Raw genomic sequence first — 21,871 nt, 5'->3', positions numbered from 1 at the left:
GCAGGAAGGCGAGGAGGCCGCCGCAGCAACGATAAGCGCGCGCCACGAAGGAAGGCCACGAGGCCACGTGCGGCGCAGAACCATGTGCGAAGAGGAAGACGAACTTCCACTCGTGGTCCCTCGTACAGCGGCGAGGCTTAAACAACGCAGTGAGGCAAAAAAGAGGAAAAACTCTACCGTTGCGTACAGCTTCGCTAGCTTCAAGTCTTACGCACTAGTGTGTGCTTCCTTCATTTTTTTATGTGCGCCTATGATATCTGCTGCGAATCCGAAATAGCTGAAGCATGGCCGTGGCGCAATGCGCTGCTGTTTTTCACCTGAAGTTTCATTGATTGTTGGGCTTAATGCACCGACGCAACGTAGGCGATGAGGCACGCCGTAGTGGAGGGCTCCGGATTAAACTTGACCACCTGGGAATCTTTAGCGTGCGCCCAAAATCTCGCACAGTTAGCACAGTCGCAGTTAGCACAGGACCGGGATAATTGGAGAATAATGCGAGAGGCCTTCGCCGTTCGGTGGGCGTGGATTGGCTGGTGATAACGATGATGACGATTATGAAATCTTGTACACCGGCATTTTTGCTCTTCGCCTCCATCAGAAAAGTGGCCGGGAATCGAACCCGCGACCCCGTGCTTAGCAGCGCAACGCCTTAGCCACAAGCCACCGCGGCGGATATCGCCACCTGAGGTCGCTGGGGAGTCCAAATTAGCGGGCATATCCCTACGAATTGATTATATATATATATATATATATATATATATATATATATATATATCAATATATATAGTGAATCAGAATAGGAAATGAGGGGCTCGTTGAAATAAGACAGAAAATAAGGGTTGGCAATCAAGAAAGCCTCGGAAAGCAAAGGGGACGATGTGGTAGGTCATTGAAACAGATAAAGAATTTGGAAAGAAAGAAAGTGGAGCAAAAATGCCCGCCAGGTGGGATCCGAACCTACGACCTCCAGAATACCGGTCTGGTGCGATAACTACTACGCTACCGGCGGGGCTATTTTTCCCTTCCACTTTCTTGGGTATTTATGTCAACGTAATTTCTCCTGTGCTTGGGGGTGGTAGCCAGCGCCACTCCGACTTCTCGGGCTGGAGGGGACCTTCTTTTTAACCCCCGGGCCGTGACTGGAGTGTCTACGACATGTCGAGAGTGGTCAACAAGCGTTGATCCCTATTTGTTTTGTCCGCTTTCTTTCTTTCCAAATTCTTTATCTGTTTCAATGACCTACCATATCCTCCCCTTTGCTTTCCGAGGTTTTCTTGACTGCCGACCCTTATTTTCTGTCTTATTTCAACGAGCCCCTCCTTTCCTATTCTGATTCGCTACATGCATAGCGAGGGACTCTGTTCTGGCAGTCCTGGTGCCATAGGGTGCTTAAGAGGGCTCAACGCTGGTCGACCACTCTCGACATATCGTAGACACTCGAGTCACGGCCCGGGGGTTAAAAAGAAGGTCCCCTCCAGCCCGAGAAGTCGGAGTGGCGCTGGCTACCACCCCCAAGCACAGGAGAAATTACGTTGACATAAATACCCAAGAAAGTGGAAGGGAAAAATAGCCCCGCCGGTAGCGTAGTAGTTATCGCACCAGACCGGTATTCTGGAGGTCGTAGGTTCGGATCCCACCTGGCGGGCATTTTTGCTCCACTTTCTTTCTTTCCAAATTCTTTATCTGTTTCAATGACCTACCATATCCTCCCCTTTGCTTTCCGAGGTTTTCTTGACTGCCAACCCTTATTTCCTATATATATATATAATATATACATAGTTTTTAGTCATAGAACAATGCAGAATATGGGCGGTACCAGGCGCCGTGTCGGAATTAACTAAAAGTTTGAACGGGGGCCGAATTAAAGGGTTGTTTTTTTCTGTATTTATAGATATGTTGATTCGTATCCGCCTTTTGTGGACTTTATTATTACTATTGATGTAATGTGTAAAGCGAAAAAGGTTCAAGCGATGCTGGAAAGAAACTATAGCTATACGTCCGTTGTTTACTTGGGCGCTTTGCACATAATTCTGTACCAGTATTTCATATTAGTAAGGGCTCGTACGAGTCTGTGTAACGCAGTTCTACATGAAAACGATGTTAGGACAGGAGAGCAGGTCGCGAGCACGACGAAAGCAGCGCTTCATGTCGTTATCCTCCGGTGGTAGAACCCGTCCTAAGTGTGCTTACATTGAAATCATAGTAGTATTCGCTCTTTACTCGTTGAGCCACGCTCTGGCGAGTGCCGTGAAAACCTCTAATTAGTACTTAACCTGCGATAGGCTACGATGACTTCTTCGCGCCTCTCTCCTTGCGTGGTTGTCACAATTCAAGAAAACAAAACGCAGAATCACGAGGAAGGACCAGTATAATCAATTGATGCGGGATGCTGCCCCTGTAGAGGAGTTCAGGCGAGTGTACACTGGCGCAGATAGGCGACCTCCAGTGCGCATGCGCGGCTGACACTCGTGACTACTAGCTAGGTCCTTGAGGGTATTAGTTTCTGTTTCCTGAGAAGAAAAGCTGTAGTTTAGTACGCGTTGGTCTAGTTCCATTTTCTGCTCACTGTATAAGTCTGCGTTGGTTCATGTGCCCCAACTACCTGGCCTCTGAATTTTACTATACAAGGCATTTGTGCCGTACCGATGCGCGCTAGCCAGATGATTCCAATTGCGAAATTGTTACAAAACATGGAAGCTCTCGTCGTCACTGCCATTCTTTGGGTGGTGCCATTTACTGCACGAAGAAGCCCATTTGAAAGGGTGTATTTACTTTGTACGTTTTCATTCTCCCCTAACAGTGTCAAGAAGAAAAGAGACGAGACTTCCGAGCAAAGCGGGCTGAACAGCCTTGTGAAGACGAGCTCGTTGCATTGTCCGCTCCTTTACCGGCGTCCAATAACAACGATGAGCTACAGGTTCAAGGAGGCGTTAGTTGAGGTGCACGCGGGCCATTAAAGAACGTTGTTATGTAATAACATTTGAAAGGGTGTTTACTGTTTACTCCTCCAAACGATTGGGCGTTACTGCGCTTGGGAACTACTTTAAAATGTTTCCTTCCTTTTTAAAGACGATAGCTTGTCTTGGTGTACACAAACCCGAAAATTTTGGCCTGTCTCTCCCTTCGATTAAGCCTCCCGCCCAAAAGCAGAAAAATACTTGAACGAGATGTTCATATAGGCAAAACTTCCCCAAAGCACTAAATCGGGAAACACTTCATACCTCTCAACATTCTTCCGAAAAAATTAATATATATTTCTCATATCTGAGGAAAAACATCAATGCATAAATGGTATGTGCAGTGTTCTTTCAATTATATATACATAGTAGCTTATTTTTGCGATAATACATAAATATACGCCTCCAAAAATTGTTTGACCCCAAAAAACAAAAAAAGCGCCCGCGTTCGTAGATTCTGCTTCGTGGCTGCATTAGGAGTACCAAGGTGACGAAAGATCCCAGTAGGTGGTGCGTTAGCAGTGAGTTGACTGTAGAAAACCTGAAATTGTTACCGTCAATTGAATTGCAATTGCTAAAATTGAATTGACTGCAGCAAACCTTCACCATGCTTATCGTGGAAGGAACGACACGGGAGGGGAAAAGCGCGACAAGGGGGGGGGGGTTGATAAGATAGACATTTACGTGTCAGTGGCGACACAGGACTATGGTCTTCGACAACATTTTTGTCAATTTTCTCCTGCACGCGGGATGGATAATGATTGATATAAATCCTCGCTTGGACACACCCACCAAACTTGGCTTATTTCCATACTCATCGCGATTTGTGACTATCCTAAACAAGAGTTGTTCAGTAGACACCGGCGGGAAACTCCGCTTCAGAATCGCCCAAATGGCCACATGATTCTCATACGCAATAATGTTCTTTCTTCATCAGCAGACAAGTTCCGTCCTTGTTCCTGCTATCAAACAATACAGACTACAAAACATGACTCTCGTGTAAAGTTTGAGCACGAATGGTGACGCGGTTTACTTAGAGAACATTTTTAAGGACCCTAATTTATCGTCGACACGCCCTGTATATTTTTATTTTTTTAGAACCTTGACTTTTGGCCCGGTTAATTAACCGTGTGACGCACATGCACACAGACCGACATACAAACATTTCTGTGTGTAGATTACACAAGCAAAACTGTCGTCTGAAAATCTTCGGCGTTTTATCATTACGGTCGTCCACGCAGACAGGCACACACACAAAGAACTTTTATTGAGGTTCTGAGGAACAACGTTGGGACACCCCCGCATGGGCATCCAGTGTAGTTTAGGACCACCCCCATGTAAGGAGAGAAAGGCCGTGGACCACCGCCCTTTTTGTACGCCCCCACATTGAGAGCTAGGAGCTGGACGGAGAGGTCACCGCCTATAAGACCTTACTCCCAGTCCTCTTTGTTATTAAATGCAGCGTTACGTAATGCGGGGACCTCCAGAGCATATGATATAACCAGCAATACGTCTAGCCGAAGTCCGCCAGTGCGGTTCAATATTAAATGCATTGCAATTCAACGAAGAGCGGTTCAGGCAGCACTTGAGTACAGGAGGAAGTTCCCGGCACGCTCCCCGACATTTTCGCTTTGGTGACCCAGACACCACGAATACAAAACATTTTGTGCTGGCCACGCATCCTGGCATCTTTTTCCTAAACCCGGGTGCGAACCCAGTTAGCGATTCAGCACTTGAGGAAAGGTGAAACGTCTTGCACATTTTCTCCCAGATATTGTGGTGTCTTCGCTGTCTGTGGACGCAGCCCGAAGCCCGCGAGGTTTCCTCAAAGAAGTGGTTGACACAATTCGCTTCTTACAGGCTCGGTTTAGCCTTGAGTACATATTTACTGCTACGCGCGAGTCTATTTCTGATGCCCTGGTTTCTGGGCTTTTTCCCGCACCCTTATATCGAGTTCTGTACCTACAGTGTCCGTACCAGGATGTCCTCAATAGAGTGTGTAAAATGTGTGTTCCGCCAGGTGTTAAAGCATTTTTCTTCAAATTACACACTGGCACGCTCCCTGTTAAAACTTGGATGAAAGATCGGGGTCTGTTTATAGCTTGGTCGACAGACTGTCGGCTCTGTACTCGACCAGAGACAATTGATCACTGCTTTGTAGACTGCAGAGATGCTGTCTTTTTCTGGGACATTCTACAGCGAACGCTAAAAAAAGACATGGATATTACGCCTTTCTCTATCCGATTTTTGCCATTCGGCTATCCTGGTGAGCCACCTTATGACATGTTCGTGTTGATTGGTTTGTACAGTCTGTGGCGATGCCGCTTATGTGATAGGCATGCTGAGCCACCAAGATCAACTAAGCCTTATTTCCGAGAAACTGTGGCATTTGTACATAGTGTGTATAGTTCGCTTGACCAACCACCTGACTGGTTCCCTCTTTTGAACGCTTGTGTGTGTTTGCCTGAATTTTGATGTATATTTGCTTCTCATAACTTCAGGGTATTCTTTTGTTTGCTTGTATTCGTCGTACTGCAACGTCTGAGCGTATTTTCCCATGTAATAAAGAAAAAAAAAAAAGGCCCGCTAGCTCGATTCCACTTCCGGCCACCTAGGTGAGCGGACGTGTGAACATGAGCTCTCCTAGAGCGGATGCAGCATCCCGTCAGGGTTGCGGAAACAGGAATGCTGCTAACGAAGACCAGGAGTATCAAGTCATGCTGCCAAGTATCCCATCAGGTCGTTCGGTAAATAATACTGTGTTTTTGCACGGAGACCTCAGGGCCCGGCCTTATCGTGTAGAAGATTTCCGGGACACTTTGATTCATCTGAAGCTGCTCCCAGATGTGCTCGCGCTGGGGGCGTATCAGATGAATCACGTTTGGGCGATAACGTTCAGCAGCGCAGACGCAACAAGGAAAATGGTGCAAGCTAAGGAAGTCACCGTGAAAGGACACCGCTGCGTCGTTATCGACCCCAGCAACCAGGATGTGCGGTTTAAGCTGCATTGGCTGCTGTACAACGTCCCGGACGACGACGTGCGCGTTGCCCTTGCCGCGTACGGCAAGGTTGTCAGCGTGACGAGGGACCGCTGGCGTGTTCACGGCGTCGTCGACAAAGGTTCGACGACTCGCTGGGTGACGCTTCAGCTCAAGCCAGGTGTCAAGGCCGATGACCTACCGCATCAGCTTCGCGTCGCCGGTGACCAAGCCCTGCTTGTGGTGCCTGGACGGGCGCCCATGTGTCTGCGTTGCCACTGCTCCGGTCATGTACGACGTGAGTGCCGTGTGCCGCGCTGTGGTGTTTGTCGTCGGCTTGGCCACGACGATACCCAGTGCGTGAAAACGTACGCGAATGTGGCAGGGCCCGTGACGAACGAGGAAGACTCCGAACTCGTCATGGACGAAGCGGAGGCGGAAGCTGCTGCGGGAGGTGGAGGGGAAACGCCGCCCACCGAACCACCTGTAACACAGGTGGACCCCGCAACGAAGGAACCGGCCCTGCAAGGCGCTCCTGCTCCTGAAGGTGTCACCGGAGAGCGAATCAATGACGGCGACCCAATGGACGAGTCGGGGACGCTGAAAATCAACTCACGCGGCGAGAGTGATAACGACGAAGACAAGTTGGAAGCAGTGGTTAAAAGGCCGCGCAAGGAGGACAGCAGCAGCGGTGAGAAGCCTTCGGCTACCACGTCTGCGGAACCGGCAAGGGAAACGTTCGCGCGACGGTCTTCCTTCAAGCCGAAACCCAATGTAACAAAGGACCGTGCGGCGGCGGCAACGCCCCCACATTAGCGGGCAACGGCTACGAGTGTTGTGTGTTGAGGCGCTGAACCATGTGAACGTGAACCACCTTCGACGCGGAAAGGCAAGCCCCGAACACGAAGTGCAACACGTTGGTAAGGTCAAGCATGACTGCAAATATTACTCCGGTCATTGCGCTAAGTGTTCTTGGGGAAAATGTGTCTAGTACCGGTACATTTTATTGGTTGATAAAGTGTTTTGTGTGCCCCTAACCTATTGTAAATGGCCGATAAAAGTCATGCATTGTGTGTGGGCACGCTAAATGTTCGCGGGTTGTCGGCCAGGCGCAGGCAGTACCAGCTTAGTCGACTGCTTCTCGACGAAGGTTTAGATTTGGTGGCCGTTCAGGAGACCAAAGTCGAGAGCCAAGAGCATACAGATCGGATGGTCCAGCCATTTACAACACGATACTACGTTTGTGTGAGCCACGCTATAGGTATGTCCGCTGGTTGCGTAATTTTTGTTAGAAACAGTCTAGGTATTGATAGAGGTGGTTGTAACGAGTGAGGTGGGACGGTTTGTTGTTGTTGATTTTTTGTACATTGAATGCCGTTGGCGTATTATTTGTGTTTATGCTCCTAATAAGGAAAATGATCGAAATGTTTTTTTTTCAATCAGTAGAACCGTTTTTGAAGTGTGACAGACGTGTAATATTCTTGGGTGATTTTAACTGTGTGTGCTCTACTGAAGATCGTTCCAAGAATTCAGCCACGCGTGATAAGAGTGCTTTGTTGTTGTCCACAATGACTGGTACCCATTGCCTAGAGGATGTAGGACTCACACTCAGGAGCGGAGTTACCCCTCGCTACACGCATTTTCAGCGCGAGTGTCATGCCCGACTCGACCGGGCCTACGTGTCATTAGAGTTAGTTCCACTGATCAGCTCATATGAAGTAAAGCATGTGTCATTTAGTGACCATAGCTTAGTAATGTTCACTGTGGGAGTAAAGAAAAAAATGACCAATTTTAACTGGGACCTGTGGAAGTTCAATACAAAGCTGCTAAATGATGAGAAATTCGTGGAATGTGTAGAGGGACAGTTAGAAAAACTATTGTCATGTCAAACGAACAGCTACAGTCTAAAAATGTAGGTCTTACCTGCCTTCACCTAAATATTCGATCAGGGCGGCATAAGGAAGAGGAACTTCTTGTCTTTCTCAATGAATTTGTTTTCAAATTTGATATAATTATGCTGACGGAAACATGGTACTCCTCGAACGAGGAAGTTTACAGGTTTGAAGGTTATCAAAGTTTCTTCATAAATAGACAGCACAAGCAAGGTGGTGGTATCGAAATTCTTATAAGGAATGAATTTCAATGTGAAATAATTTCGGAGCTTTCATTCATAACTGACGATTTCGAATGTCTGGCTCTGGTGTCAAACAAAAATATTTACAGCGTCATGTACCGGCCGCCGAACAGTCAGATAAGCAATTTCATCACCCACTTTGAGCGCCTCTTAAACTACGCGACTGAAAATCATCTTGAATTAATACTTGGTGGTGACTTCAATATCGATATAAAGAAAACTGGCCCAGCGCAGGAGTCGTTTCGCTTAACGATAGAATCAAACGGTTTTGCGATTTGCAGTGAAACGCCAACACGTGTCACACTTCAGACAGAAAGTGTACTAGATCTTTTTATTACCAATACAAACAGTACCGAAGTGTTATCTGGCGTTGTTTGCTCCAGCATAAGTGACCATTTCCCCATTTATCTTTTCTTAGAACGTCATGATAACAGGACGCATGCGAAAGTAGCAGCGACAGCAGGCATTCAAAACATAACACAAGATACTTTGCATTCTTTCCATTCCCGCCTCATGAACGAAAGCTGGGCCGACGTATTGTCCTGCGAAACTGCCGATTCTGCGTACGACAAGTTTTTATCAGTTTTTAAACGTGTTTACCATGAAAGTTTTAAAGAAAGAACTTTTAAAACGAATAGTAAAAATCGCAAACCTTGGATCAACGAAGAATGCTTGAGAAGAATAAGACAGAAGAATAAGTTATACAAGAAATTTCTTAAAACAAGGCTAATTTCAGATCTACAAAAGTTTAAGCAATATCGCAACAAGTTGAACTCATTTCTAAAAAACGAAAAGCGGTGTTACTTGCATAGTCAGTTTCAGCAAGATGCCTGCAAAGGCAGTGCAGATGTATGGAGAAAGATTAACAAGCTTCTTAATGTGAAAGCGCACCCCCCTCCTGTCGAAGAACTCGTGTCTCATGGCCACCGTGTGCGCGGAATAGAACTTGCTGAACAATTCAATACATTTTTCAAACAAGTTGTCATGAGAACGCATTGCCCCACAACTAGCGGTCATGCAATACCTAGAAACCCCAAAAGCATATTTTTTGAACCAACAGATCAAAGTGAAATTGAGGCAATATTTGTTTCTCTCCCGAACAGTAAAACTCGTGACGTTGACGACATGCAAATTGGTCCAGTCAAATACGTAATCAACACTATCGCCCCGGTTCTAAGTTTTATATACAATTTAGCCTTATCAACAGGTTGCTTTCCGAAGCTTATGCAAGTTTCAAAGGTTGTAGTGCTTTTTAAAGGTGGTGATAGAAATGAGATGTCCAACTATAGACCCATTTCTATTCTACCGGTTTTTTCAAAAGGATTGGAAAAAGTAATCTATAAAAGACTCGCTAACTTTTGTAACAAATTCGAACTAATAAGTGCAGCGCAGTATGGCTTTCGTCCCAAAAGGTCTACTGAAACAGCTCTGCTAATGCAAAAAGGAATAATCCTTGACGCACTCGAAAATAAACAACTGTGTATGGGTGTATTTGTAGACTTCTCGAAGGCTTTTGACCGCCTAAATCATCAGACCCTCCTCCAAAAATTAGAGTTATATGGCATCCGTGGCATCGCGTCTGATCTTCTTAAATCATATCTAGAACACAGGTTACAATGCGTAACAATAGGAAAGAACCTCTCTACTCTTCAACAAATAACCACTGGTGTTCCGCAAGGAAGCATTTCAGGCCCGCTATTATTTATTCTGTACGTGAATGACATAACATGTATTAGTGACAAACCACATTACATTTTATATGCGGACGACACAACCCTCCTATTCAAAGGCACAGATATACCCTCTCTAATTTCAAATATAAATGGCGTTTTAGAAAAGTTGAACTCGTGGAGTACAGCAAATTCCTTACTCATAAATAGTAAAAAAACGAAAGCCGTGTTATTTCATTCAAGACAGAGTGTTGTTTCAGTGGACCGCAGCATCATAATGGATAACGCTATCACACAGGTCGTAGACACCGTAAAAACATTAGGCGTTATTTTCCACAAAAACATGAGCTGGGACAATCACATAAACTTAGTCTTAAGTAGGTTAGGAAAATCTGTCGGAATACTCGCCAAAGTTCGCTCCTTCTTTCCATTATCTGTAAAACTCCTATTGTACAACGCGTTGTTTGTATCACATGTGAATTATTGCTTCCTTATCTGGGGCAATACAACAAACTCTAACATACAGAAAATGTACCTGCTCCAAAAGAAAGCAGTGCGCCACATAGCAAACGTTGACTACCTTGCCCACACCAAGGAGTTGTTCACGCGTTTTAAAATTGTACCTGTTCCTAACTTATATAAATTTTGCCTGGCGACGCGTTATAAAAAAATCTGTTGCTAATTGTGAAGAAAGTTTCTTACAAATGCTATCCCTTAAACCAAACCCCGTAACTTACACGTTTCGAAAGCAACAATTTTGGTACCTTCCATTTTGCCGTACTGAGCATGGACGGCAGATGATAAGGTATGTCTTACCGAGGCTACTAAATGATTTCATATCAGACGGTTTCTGCCTACAAGAAGCTAGTGCTCGCGCTACACGAGAGCACTTCCTGTAACATTTCTTTTACTGTTTTCAAACTGCCACTTGTTATGCCGATTTCGTTTTTCATAAATATTGCTGTTGTGCATTGCTATATATTATGCTCTATTTCTTGTTGACTCAGATAATGTTTGAGTGTCTAAGTAGTTGTGTAATATGGGTTATTTTATAAAGACAGTGTTTTTATCCAATGTTTTACCAATGGAGTGCATGTACCGCTTGTCCCATGAAGCGTCTGTATTGCTGAGGGTGGGAGATGTGCCCTTGATGTATGCCTTGTACCCAAGGGGGGCTCGGGTTTCCTCAAGTGAAACCTGTTCGCTTTTTGCCCGAGCCTACCCGCATCACTGTGATGCAAATAAACTGATTTGATTTGATTTGATTTGATGTGGGAAGAAGTAAAAAGTAATATAAAACTTATGGCAATAGAAAAAGGAAGCATCCTTCGCTATGACGAAAGGAAAAAAGAAAACGAACTGAAAGCACAACTCCTCTATCTCACAGAAATAGAAAGCACCCAGCCTGGTACGTTTTTAAATGAAATAAAAGACGTGAAAAACCAACTAGAAGTTATAGACACGGAAAGGTATCGGGCCGCAATGATCCGTTCTAGAAGCGAAAAATTGTGGGCGGGCGAAGCACCAAATAAAAGGGCTCTCAGTGATGAAAAAAGATACGCAACAAAAAATGAGATTAAATGCATACAGTATAAGAACCAAGTAACGGATGACAAAAAAATAATTGAACAGGCTTTTATTGAACACTATCACGAATTGTTCGGTAAGAAAAGGCAAACAGAAGAAGGGTTTGCAAATAATTTTCTGATGCGCATGCCCAGATTAGAAGACGAAGTTAGGCAGAGCTTGGAGCAAGTTATAAGCGTGGAAGAGATAAAGGACGCAATCGATGCACTCGCCCCTGGAAAATCGCCCGGACCAGACGGTTTGGGGGCGGAATTTTATAAGGCCTTCAAGCACATGATAGCTCCAATCTTGCACGCCGTTATTGAGGAGTCGTATTCATTAAAGCGTGTGCCCCGGTCTTTCACAACAGCCAATATGGTTTTGATTCCAAAAACGGATAACCCAGAAAAACTCATATCGGTGGGGTCTTATCGTCCGATAAGCCTCACCAATGTAGATTACAAGATCTATATGAAGGTACTAGCAAAAAGAATGCAAACAATCATAAGAGAAGTAGCTGGCCCCCACCAGACGTGCGGTATTAAAGGACGGAATATTGCGACGAATGTGCACGTTGCGCGGAGTGTGCTAGAATGCTGCGACGCGTTTGAGAGCCGAGTAGCTATGATGCAGATAGATTTAGCTAAGGCATTCGACAGGGTATCGCATGAAATATTATTTGATGTGTTAAAGCACGTGAATGTCGGAAGTGTTATTCTAGAAGGGGTAAAAATGGTGTATAACGAATGTACTACCCGCATTGTTATAAATAGGACTCTTACGGAAAGTATACCTGTTCGATCGTCCGTAAGGCAGGGCTGCCCGTTAAGTCCGTTATTATTTGCAATTTATTTGGAGCCTTTCTGTTTAAGTGTCATTAACGATGAAAGTGTAAGGGGCTTTCAACTACATACCAAGGAAGTTAAAATTCTTGCATACGCAGACGACATAGCGGTGTTTTGCACAGACAGTGAAAGTGTATTGAAGGTTGAGGAAAACGTCAGAAAGTACTGCACGCAGACTGGGAGTGCAATAAATTGGGAGAAGAGCGCTGGTTTCTGGCACGGTTGCTGGCAGAGCCCGCCCGATTACTTTGCAAACATGCGGTGGACAACGCTGCCGACGGCGTACTTGGGAGTGCCACTGGAATGTTACAAAGAAAGTACGGAATATTGGGCAGGGGAAACGAAAAAAATGAACGAGAAGGTGCAGGCGTGGCAGGGACGAGATTTTTCCATGTTTGCGCGTGCGTTTGTTTGCAATGTGTTTTTAGTTGCTAAAGTTTGGTATGTGTTACAAGTGCTATTCATGTCTCGCGTCAGTGTTCAAAAAATACACAGAGTGTTCGCAACGTTTATTTGGGGATCTAGTTGGGAGCGAACCAGCCGAACCAACTTATTTCGATCGGTGCAGTGCGGAGGGCTTGGCCTTGCCCACCTATTTATTCGGCAACTTGTTTCACGCTTTATTTTCTTGCGTGATCAAAGTGACCCTTTCCTGCGTACTGTTATACAGGTGCGTCTTCAAAGCCACCTGCCTGAATTCATTGTATCATCTACTCAGTGCATGGGATGGTCCGTAACAGGGTACTTGAGTGAAGTTATTTCGTCGTATCGTTTTCTAATAGTTCGATTTTCGAGAGAGTATCTGAGCACAATTACAAGAAAAAAGTTGTACAGTGATTTGGTGGACACATTGTTGCCTGTTCCCCTTTACCGTGCAAACTACATTGGCAAGGAAGGCCAGGATGTGTTGAAAAGGGTGAAAAAAATGCCAGTTAAACCATCAGTTAAGACTTTCTTTTTCAAGCTGCATACAAACACATTGTCAGTTAAAACGTGGTTGCATGAAAAGGGCCTTTTTGTTCCATGGAGCACGGACTGTCGCCTTTGCAAAACACCAGAAACCGTGGAACATGTATTCATTGATTGTTGGGACGCCGTGTTTCACTGGGATGTCTTGAAGAGAACCCTAAAGAAAGAACTGCCTATCAGTGCACACGGTATCCGCTACTTACCGGTTGATAACACAGAAATGCCAGTCGACCTGATAATGCTATTGAGCCTCCACGCAATGTGGAAAACGAGAACAGCAGTAGATAATGCAGATTTGCATGCACGCCCGGTACGGAAAAACTTCATTGAAAGTGTGTGTTATATACGTGATGTTTTTCAAGCCCAAAACGACCCCCCTGAGTGGACAAAAGTTCTGGATGAATTGGCGTGCCTAAAAAACTTCTAGGCACTACATTCCGGCCAGTGTGTGGCTGATGTGTCTGGTGTGTCTGATGTGTATTTATATTTTGTTCTGGAAAGTGAACAGGCAATAAAGAAAAAAAAAAGGCCCGCTAGCTCAGTTGGTTAGAGCGTCGTGCTAATAACGCGAAGGTCGTAGGTTCGATCCCTGCGCGGGCCACTTCTTTTTTTTCATTCTGAACCTAGTTTTTTCGCTGTGGCTGTATAAAGGTCATTCAAGGGCCCAGCATGGGAAAATACAAAACATTTTTTGCTGGCCACGCATCCTGGGACCTTTTTCCTAAACCCGGGTGCGAACCCAGTTAGCGATTCAGCACTTGAGGAAAGGCGGAGTGTACGGCCCGCTAGCTCAGTTGGTTAGAAGCGAATGGTGTACGGGGTGATGTCGATGTCCTTTTTTAGTGTCCGCTGCAAAACGTCCCAGAAGAACACAGCGTCCCGGCACAACACAAAACAATGATCAATTGTCTCTGGTTGATTACAGAGGCGACAATTGTCCGACCAAGGAATAGACATTCCTTTTTCGCGCAGCCATGTCTTAACTGGGAGTGTGGAAGAATGAAGCTTGAAGAAAAATGTCTTTGCATTTGGCGGGATACACATGCTCATTACGCGTTTTAAAACATTGCTTTTCTGGTGGCCTAAGTAAGGCTGGCGATAAACAGGCACCGGGAATAGACTTTCAATAAGAGTGTTCGTCATAGTTTTCCTTGACATGCTGAACAGATATTCCAAGGAAAACCGCGCGGTAAGAAAGTTAAACGACTCCACGACCTCTTTGAGAAATCCCCATGGAGGCTTCGTATTGACCTCGCCCGTACATACAAGCAAAAAAGGCAAATGGAAACTTATGCGCTGCTGAAGTACAGTCAGTAAAAGTGGGTGATCAACCAATTTGTAGAAGAAAAAACGAGACACAAGTTGGTGCACAAACATTCGCTCCTGCCATTTGAAGATGTTAATCGGGTGCCATATGACGTTTTCGTTCTCCTAGGATTGTTTAGCTTGTGGAAGTGCCGTATGACTGATCGGCATGCGGAACCCCCTAGGCCGACCAAGTGTATTTTTCGGGAACAGGCGGCGTTGGTGCGGAGCGTTTATGCTGCGCAGAGTGATCCACCAGAGTGGCTGCCTCTTTTGGATGCGTGCGTTTTCTTGCCTGAGTTTTGATCTTTGTTCGACTGTCTGTTAGTGCTTAAATTGTGTGTTAAGTGTCTCGTCTTTTGAAGTTTTCTAACATTTCCATGCATTAAAGAAAAAAAAAATAGCTCAGTTGGTTAGAGCGTCGTGCTAATAACGCGAAGGTCGTAGGTTCGATCCCTGCGCGGGCCAGGATTTTTTTCATTCTGAGCCTAGTTTTTTCGCTGTGGCTGTATAAAGGTCATTCAAGGGCCCAGCATGGGCAAATACAAAACATTTTGTGCTGGCCACGCATCCTGGGACCTTTTTCCTAAACCCGGGTGCGAACCCAGTTAGCGATTCAGCACTTGAGGAAAGGCGGAGTGTCCGGCCCGCTAGCTCAGTTGGTTAGAGCGTTGTGCTAATAACGCGAAGGTCGTAGGTTCGATCCCTGCACGGGCCACTTCTTTTTTTTCATTCTGAGCCTAGTTTTTTCGCTGTGGCTGTATAAAGGTCATTCAAGGGCCCAGCATGGGCGAATACAAAACATTTTGTGCTGGCCACGCATCCTGGGACCTTTTTCCTAAGCCCGGGTACGAACCCATTTAGCGATTCAGCACTTGAGGAAAGGTGAAGTGTCGGGCCCGCTAGCTCAGTTGGTTAGAGCGTCGTGCTAATAACGCGACGGTCGTAGGTTCGATCCCTGCGCGGGCCAGGATTTTTTTCATTCTGAACCTAGTTTTTCCCTGTGGCTGTATAAAGGTCATTCAGGGGCCCAGCACGGGCGAATACAAAACATTTTGTGCCGGCCACGCATCCTGAGACTTTTTTCCTAAGCCCGGGTACGAACCCATTTAGCGATTCAGCACTTGAGGAAAGGTGAAGTGTCGGGCCCGCTAGCTCAGTTGGTTAGAGCGTCGTGCTAATAACGCGAAGGTCGTAGGTTCGATCCCTGCGCGGGCCAGGATTTTTTTCATTCTGAACCTACTTTTTCCCTGTGGCTGTATAAAGGTCATTCAGGGGCCCAGCACGGGCGAATACAAAACATTTTGTGCCGGCCACGCATCCTGGGAGTTTTTTCCTAAGCCCGGGTACGAACCCATTTAGCGATTCAGCACTTGAGGAAAGGTGTAGTGTTGGGCCCGCTAGCTCAGTTGGTTGGAGCGTCGTGCTAATAACGGGAAGGTCGTAGGTTCGATCCCTGAGCGGGCCAGGATTTTTTTCATTCTGAACCTAGTTTTTCCCTGTGGCTGTATAAAGGTCATTCAGGGGCCCAGCACGGGCGAATACAAAACATTTTGTGCCGGCCACGCATCCTGAGACTTTTGTCCTAAGCCCGGGTACGAACCCATTTAGCGATTCAGCACTTGAGGAAAGGTGAAGTGTCGGGCCCGCTAGCTCAGTTGGTTAGAGCGTCGTGCTAATAACGCGAAGGTCGTAGGTTCGATCCCTGCGCGGGCCAGGATTTTTTTCATTGTGAACCTAGTTTTTCCCTGTGGCTGTATAAAGGTCATTCAGGGGCCCAGCACGGGCGAATACAAAACATTTTGTGCCGGCCACGCATCCTGGGAGTTTTTTCCTAAGCCCGGGTACGAACCCATTTAGCGATTCAGCACTTGAGGAAAGGTGAAGTGTCGGGCTCGCTAGCTCAGTTGGTTAGAGCGTCGTGCTAATAACGCGAAGGTCGTAGGTTCGATCCCTGCGCGGGCCGGGATTTTTTTCATTCTGAACCTAGTTTTTCCCTGTGGCTGTATAAAGGTCATTCAGGGGCCCAGCACGGGCGAATACAAAACATTTTGTGCCGGCCACGCATCCTGAGACTTTTTTCCTAAGCCCGGGTACGAACCCATTTAGCGATTCAGCACTTGAGGAAAGGTGAAGTGTCGGGCCCGCTAGCTCAGTTGGTTAGAGCGACGTGCTAATAACGCGAATGTCGTAGGTTCGATCCCTGCGCGGGCCAGGATTTTTTTCATTCTGACCCTAGTTTTTCCCTGTGGCTGTATAAAGGTCATTCAGGGGCCCAGCACGGGCGAATACAAAACATTTTGTGCCGGCCACGCATCCTGAGACTTTTTTCCTAAGCCCGGGTATGAACCCATTTAGCGATTGAGCACTTGAGGAAAGGTGAAGTGTCGGGCCCGCTAGCTTAGTTGGTTAGAGCGTCGTGCTAATAACGCGAAGGTCGTATGTTCGATGCCTGCGCTGGCCAGGATTTTTTTCATTCTGAACCTAGTTTTTCCCTGTGGCTGTATAAAGGTCATTCAGGGGCCCAGCACGGGCGAATACAAAACATTTTGTGCCGGCCACGCATCCTGGGACTTTTTTCCTAAGCCCGGGTACGAACCCATTTAGCGATTCAGCACTTGAGGAAAGGTGAAGTGTCGGGCCCGCTAGCTCAGTTGGTTAGAGCGTCGTGCTAATAACGCGAAGGTCGTAGGTTCGATCCCTGCGCGGGCCAAGATTTTTTTCATTCTGAACCTAGTTTTTCCCTGTGGCTGTATAAAGGTCATTCAGGGGCCCAGCACGGGCGAATACAAAACATTTTGTGCCGGCCACGCATCCTGAGACTTTTTTCCTAAGCCCGGGTATGAACCCATTTAGCGATTCAGCACTTGAGGAAAGGTGAAGTGTCGGGCCCGCTAGCTCAGTTGGTTAGAGCGTCGTGCTAATAACGCGAAGGTCGTAGGTTCGATCCCTGCGCGGGCCAGGATTTTTTTCATTCTGAACCTAGTTTTTCCCTGTGGCTGTATAAAGGTCATTCAGGGGCCCAGCACGGGCGAATACAAAACATTTTGTGCCGGCCACGCATCCTGAGACTTTTTTCCTAAGCCCGGGTACGAACCCATTTAGCGATTCAGCACTTGAGGAAAGGTGAAGTGTCGGGCCCGCTAGCTCAGTTGGTTAGAGCGTCGTGCTAATAACGCGAAGGTCGTAGGTTCGATCCCTGCGCGGGCCAGGATTTTTTTCATTCTGAACCTAGTTTTTCCCTGTGGCTGTATAAAGGTCAATCAGGGGCCCAGCACGGGCGAATACAAAACATTTTGTGCCGGCCACGCATCCTGAGACTTTTTTCCTAAGCCCGGGTACGAACCCATTTAGCGATTCAGCACTTGAGGAAAGGTGAAGTGTCGGGCCCGCTAGCTCAGTTGGTTAGAGCGTCGTGCTAATAACGCGAAGGTCGTAGGTTCGATCCCTGCGCGGGCCAGGATTTTTTTCATTCTGAACCTAGTTTTTCCCTGTGGCTGTATAAAGGTCATTCAGGGGCCCAGCACGGGCGAATACAAAACATTTTGTGCCGGCCACGCATCCTGAGACTTTTTTCCTAAGCCCGGGTATGAACCCATTTAGCGATTGAGCACTTGAGGAAAGGTGAAGTGTCGGGCCCGCTAGCTTAGTTGGTTAGAGCGTCGTGCTAATAACGCGAAGGTCGTATGTTCGATCCCTGCGCTGGCCAGGATTTTTTTCATTCTGAACCTAGTTTTTCCCTGTGGCTGTATAAAGGTCATTCAGGGGCCCAGCACGGGCGAATACAAAACATTTTGTGCCGGCCACGCATCCTGGGACTTTTTTCCTAAGCCCGGGTACGAACCCATTTAGCGATTCAGCACTTGAGGAAAGGTGAAGTGTCGGGCCCGCTAGCTCAGTTGGTTAGAGCGTCGTGCTAATAACGCGACGGTCGTAGGTTCGATCCCTGCGCGGGCCAGGATTTTTTTCATTCTGAACCTAGTTTTTCCCTGTGGCTGTATAAAGGTCATTCAGGGGCCCAGCACGGGCGAATACAAAACAGTTTGTGCCGGCCACGCATCCTGAGAATTTTTTCCTAAGCCCGGGTACGAACCCATTTAGCGATTCAGCACTTGAGGAAAGGTGAAGTGTCGGGCCCGCTAGCTCAGTTGGTTAGAGCGTCGTGCTAATAACGCGAAGGTCGTAGGTTCGATCCCTGTGGGGGCCAGGATTTTTTTCATTCTGAACCTAGTTTTTCCCCGTGGCTGTATAAAGGTCATTCAGGGGCCCAGCACGGGCGAATACAAAACATTTTGTGCCGGCCACGCATCCTGAGACTTTTTTCCTAAGTCCGGGTATGAACCCATTTAGCGATTCAGCACTTGAGGAAAGGTGAAGTGTCGGGCCCGCTAGCTCAGTTGGATAGCTCAGTGGTCATTCCACTTCCGGCTGCCAAGCTGTGAAGGTGCGGAAAGGATGAGCTCCGATAGCTCGTTATCGGCGGCCGCCGGCCGCGGTTTATCTGTTTCTTCGGACGAATACCGTGTTTTACTGCCTCCGCTGCCAACTGGAAATGCTGCGCTTAACACTGTGTTTTTGCACTGTGATGTGTCCGGGCGGCCATACCGCATCAACGACTTCGAAGACGAGATGGAACGACTGGGAGTGATCCAGGATGTGGCGTCGATTGGAGCCTATCAAATGAACCATGTGTGGGCTGTGTCGACGCACTCCGCGGCAGCCAAGCACCGCCTAGTTGCTGCGAAAGAACTTCGTATCAAGGGCAAGAAATGTCTCGTGCTCGACCCCAACGATGGCGAAATTCGCATCAAGATCCACTGGCTGCCGTACCAGCTTAGCGATGACGTCGTGCGGAAGGCCCTCGAGCCTTTCGGAAAAGTTGACCGCATCACAAGAGAGACTTGGCCAACAAGCAAGTTCAAGGGAGCCCAAACGTCGATAAGGTCAGTAACCATAACCTTGAAGAATGGGTACACGACCGAAACATTGCCGCATCAGCTGCGTATCCAGGGAGGCAATGCCCTTGTGATAGTGCCCGGACGATCGCCTTTGTGCCTGAGGTGCAAGAGGAATGGGCATATCAGAAAGAACTGCCGCATACCGCGGTGCTCCGAATGCCGTAGGTTCGGGCATGAGGCTCCGGATTGCCGGAAGACCTACGCGATGGTCACGGGAGGCAAGAGTGAGGAGGAAGACACAGAAGCCGTTATGGATGAGGAAGAAGCTGAGGAGGCAGCGGCCTCCCCCCCACTGCACGAAGACCAGCCGACGTTGGAGACAACGCAAAGCCCGCCTGTAGCTTCGCCACCTCCTGAGGTGTCAATGGAGGCGCCTAGGAAACCCGGAGAATACGGTGAGCCCGAAAAACCCCCGCAAAACGAACTTTCTGTCAGCATGCCGACTACGTCGACCACAAAAGACAGCGTGATAGGCGTAGAGCCTCAATATGAAGTCTCGCGAGAACAGGCGAAGGAAACTGCGCTGTCAGGAAGGGAAGCGGAGGAAGTGACTGAATTTCCAGCCTTGTCGCCGATTGAACCAGAAGCAGAAGATGAACTAAATGAGGCGTCAGGAAGGAAAACCGCTCATGTAAAAAATAAGTGGAACGCGCCCACTAAAAGAAGGGCTCGCTTTAACCCCGCGCCACGCGTACCCATAGAAATACGACGTCGAAAGCGTTCCGTTTAACCGGCCAACGTAACTAGGCGCGCCATTCGCAAATAGAAAGGAAAGAAAAAGAATCTTTATTTTTTGCAAATGCCCTTCCTAAAACTCGCAACCTTCAACTGCCTAAGCCTTGTAGGCCGTATGCGCAAGCAGTGGCTCTTAAACCAGCTTTTGCAGGAAGGAATCGACATAGCATTCCTTCAAGAAACAAAATTAGCCTCAAACGAGCAGCTAGATAGCGCGGCTCGATTCTTTCACAATCGCTTTCACTGTCACTTCTCGCCCGCGTGCGGGCGCAGCGCAGGAAGTGCAATCATGATAAGGAAAAGGCCGGCTTTAACCGTGTATCCTGAATATGAAAGGGATCACAGCGGGCGTGTTTGCAGTGTCGATTTAATACTTCGTGGCGAGCAATACAGGCTTATCTCAATCCATGCACCAAATGACCCGCCGCAACGGACAGAATATTTCACGAAGCTCAGGCAGTATCTTGACACCCCATGCCGCACCGTTCTCGCGGGTGACTTCAACTGCGTACTGCAGGCGCGTGACTGCTCAAAAAGAAGGCCAGCTGACCCCAGTTTGAAGGAGTTGCAAAAGCTCTTACGCGATTTTGACTTGCAGGACGTAGCAGATGGCACACCAGCCCTCGCCCCTGCATTCACGCACTGGCAGGGGGACTGCCATGCGCGACTAGATCGCGTGTACGTATCGAGTGAGCTTATGTGCATGAACGTCTCCTCCCGAGTAACGCCAGTGGCGTTCTCTGACCACGGCTTTGTCACTGTCACATTTGAGAACGGCGACCACCGAAGGACCAAGCAAACTGCCAAACCTTCTTGGCAATTATGGAAACTTAACGAAAGCCTTTTAGACGAGGAGGATGTGGTCTCAGGGATTAAAGCTATAATCATGCAGGTACGAGAGCGGGGCGAGGTAAACGCCATAGCGTGGGAAGAAGTGAAAGAAGAATGCAAAATGTTTCTTGTGGCGAAAGGGCAGGAAAAAGCGGCTCTAAAAAGGGAAAGAAAAAACGTTTTAATGCGCACGCTTCGAAGTCTCATTGAAGCGGAAAATTCCGAACCGGGAAAGTTTATGACAGATATTAGAGAATGCAAAGGACAGCTCCTATCAATTTTGGAAGCCGACTATAAAGGCGCTATGATTCGTTGTCGACTCGAAGCACAACAGAGGGACGAGGAACCGATCAAGATTTTTAGAACGAAAGAAAGGCAACATGCTGCACGAAACAGAATAGAGGCGGTGCAAGATGGCGACGACATTCTTACCAGCCAAGACGACTTTGTAAGGGCGTTCACAGGGATGTACAAAAGTCTGTTCGAAGAGAAAGATGGCGTACACAGTCGGGGGTGCGCGTTTAATTATGCTGATCTGTTGCCAAAGGTCAGCGATGATATTAGAGAGGAAACAAATGAAAGCATTTCCGAGTCTGAAGTTGAATGGGCCATTAAAAAGCTGAAGCCTAGGAAAACGCCCGGTATCGACGGCCTAGGAAGTGCATTTTACAAGAAGTTTGCATCGGATTTGGTGCCAATTCTTTGTTCCGTGTACGAAGACATACTGAAGCGGGATCTGATGCCTCCCTCCATGAGGCAAGGCCTGACGGTCCTAATCCCAAAAAAGCACTCCAACCGTGTCCCGACCCCGGGCGACTTCCGCCCCATCAGCCTTCTGACGACTGATTACAAATTGCTGGCAAAAATTATGGCGAAGCGACTCGACGTAGCGCTCAGTGAGGTCATAGGGGGCCACCAAGCAT

General features: G+C 47.3%; 2 protein-coding genes and 16 non-coding genes across 19 annotated transcripts in view; all 18 read left to right on the top strand.

Annotated features, from left to right (window-relative positions):
* Positions 1-2,957, top strand: part of LOC144139457 (putative sodium-dependent multivitamin transporter) — a 53,155-nt gene extending 50,198 nt beyond the window's left edge. For both annotated transcript variants that reach the window (XM_077671793.1, XM_077671792.1), the window contains one exon: positions 2,801-2,957. In XM_077671793.1, coding sequence (XP_077527919.1) covers positions 2,801-2,938 — 138 coding nt within the window. In that variant the 3' untranslated portion in view covers positions 2,939-2,957. The remainder of the gene's footprint in view (positions 1-2,800) is intronic.
* Positions 2,958-13,646: 10,689 nt separating this feature from the next.
* Positions 13,647-13,720, top strand: Trnai-aau (transfer RNA isoleucine (anticodon AAU)). The gene has a single exon. It is a non-coding gene; the product is annotated as a tRNA-Ile (tRNA).
* Positions 13,721-15,068: 1,348 nt separating this feature from the next.
* On the top strand, positions 15,069-15,142 carry Trnai-aau (transfer RNA isoleucine (anticodon AAU)). Its single transcript has one exon. It is a non-coding gene; the product is annotated as a tRNA-Ile (tRNA).
* A 178-nt stretch (positions 15,143-15,320) lies between these two features.
* On the top strand, positions 15,321-15,394 carry Trnai-aau (transfer RNA isoleucine (anticodon AAU)). The gene has a single exon. It is a non-coding gene; the product is annotated as a tRNA-Ile (tRNA).
* Positions 15,395-15,569: 175 nt separating this feature from the next.
* On the top strand, positions 15,570-15,643 carry Trnai-aau (transfer RNA isoleucine (anticodon AAU)). Its single transcript has one exon. It is a non-coding gene; the product is annotated as a tRNA-Ile (tRNA).
* Positions 15,644-15,818: 175 nt separating this feature from the next.
* Trnai-aau (transfer RNA isoleucine (anticodon AAU)) lies at positions 15,819-15,892 on the top strand. The gene has a single exon. It is a non-coding gene; the product is annotated as a tRNA-Ile (tRNA).
* A 175-nt stretch (positions 15,893-16,067) lies between these two features.
* Trnai-aau (transfer RNA isoleucine (anticodon AAU)) lies at positions 16,068-16,141 on the top strand. Its single transcript has one exon. It is a non-coding gene; the product is annotated as a tRNA-Ile (tRNA).
* A 175-nt stretch (positions 16,142-16,316) lies between these two features.
* Positions 16,317-16,390, top strand: Trnai-aau (transfer RNA isoleucine (anticodon AAU)). Its single transcript has one exon. It is a non-coding gene; the product is annotated as a tRNA-Ile (tRNA).
* A 175-nt stretch (positions 16,391-16,565) lies between these two features.
* Positions 16,566-16,639, top strand: Trnai-aau (transfer RNA isoleucine (anticodon AAU)). Its single transcript has one exon. It is a non-coding gene; the product is annotated as a tRNA-Ile (tRNA).
* Positions 16,640-16,814: 175 nt separating this feature from the next.
* Trnai-aau (transfer RNA isoleucine (anticodon AAU)) lies at positions 16,815-16,888 on the top strand. The gene has a single exon. It is a non-coding gene; the product is annotated as a tRNA-Ile (tRNA).
* Positions 16,889-17,063: 175 nt separating this feature from the next.
* Positions 17,064-17,137, top strand: Trnai-aau (transfer RNA isoleucine (anticodon AAU)). Its single transcript has one exon. It is a non-coding gene; the product is annotated as a tRNA-Ile (tRNA).
* A 175-nt stretch (positions 17,138-17,312) lies between these two features.
* Positions 17,313-17,386, top strand: Trnai-aau (transfer RNA isoleucine (anticodon AAU)). Its single transcript has one exon. It is a non-coding gene; the product is annotated as a tRNA-Ile (tRNA).
* A 175-nt stretch (positions 17,387-17,561) lies between these two features.
* On the top strand, positions 17,562-17,635 carry Trnai-aau (transfer RNA isoleucine (anticodon AAU)). Its single transcript has one exon. It is a non-coding gene; the product is annotated as a tRNA-Ile (tRNA).
* A 175-nt stretch (positions 17,636-17,810) lies between these two features.
* Trnai-aau (transfer RNA isoleucine (anticodon AAU)) lies at positions 17,811-17,884 on the top strand. The gene has a single exon. It is a non-coding gene; the product is annotated as a tRNA-Ile (tRNA).
* A 175-nt stretch (positions 17,885-18,059) lies between these two features.
* Positions 18,060-18,133, top strand: Trnai-aau (transfer RNA isoleucine (anticodon AAU)). The gene has a single exon. It is a non-coding gene; the product is annotated as a tRNA-Ile (tRNA).
* A 175-nt stretch (positions 18,134-18,308) lies between these two features.
* Positions 18,309-18,382, top strand: Trnai-aau (transfer RNA isoleucine (anticodon AAU)). The gene has a single exon. It is a non-coding gene; the product is annotated as a tRNA-Ile (tRNA).
* A 175-nt stretch (positions 18,383-18,557) lies between these two features.
* Trnai-aau (transfer RNA isoleucine (anticodon AAU)) lies at positions 18,558-18,631 on the top strand. The gene has a single exon. It is a non-coding gene; the product is annotated as a tRNA-Ile (tRNA).
* A 228-nt stretch (positions 18,632-18,859) lies between these two features.
* LOC144139939 (uncharacterized) lies at positions 18,860-20,722 on the top strand. The gene is made up of 2 exons (XM_077672163.1): positions 18,860-19,991; positions 20,716-20,722. Exons 1-2 carry the CDS (start codon positions 18,880-18,882, stop codon positions 20,720-20,722), a joined length of 1,119 nt encoding a protein of 372 aa, XP_077528289.1. The 5' UTR covers positions 18,860-18,879.
* Positions 20,723-21,871: the final 1,149 nt, after the last annotated feature.

Source organism: Haemaphysalis longicornis, unplaced genomic scaffold, assembly GCF_048455015.1.
Source record: "Haemaphysalis longicornis isolate Haplotype H1 unplaced genomic scaffold, Haemaphysalis longicornis Haplotype H1 scaffold_5, whole genome shotgun sequence".
NCBI classification, from domain to species: domain Eukaryota; kingdom Metazoa; phylum Arthropoda; class Arachnida; order Ixodida; family Ixodidae; genus Haemaphysalis; species Haemaphysalis longicornis.
Note: the sequence above shows the minus strand (reverse complement) of the source record. Positions and strands in the feature narration are given on the sequence as shown.

Coding starts and splice junctions, on each gene's coding strand:
- LOC144139939 (XM_077672163.1), top strand. CDS start 18,880: ATGAGCTCCGATAGCTCGTTATCGGCGGCCGCCGGCCGCGGTTTATCT.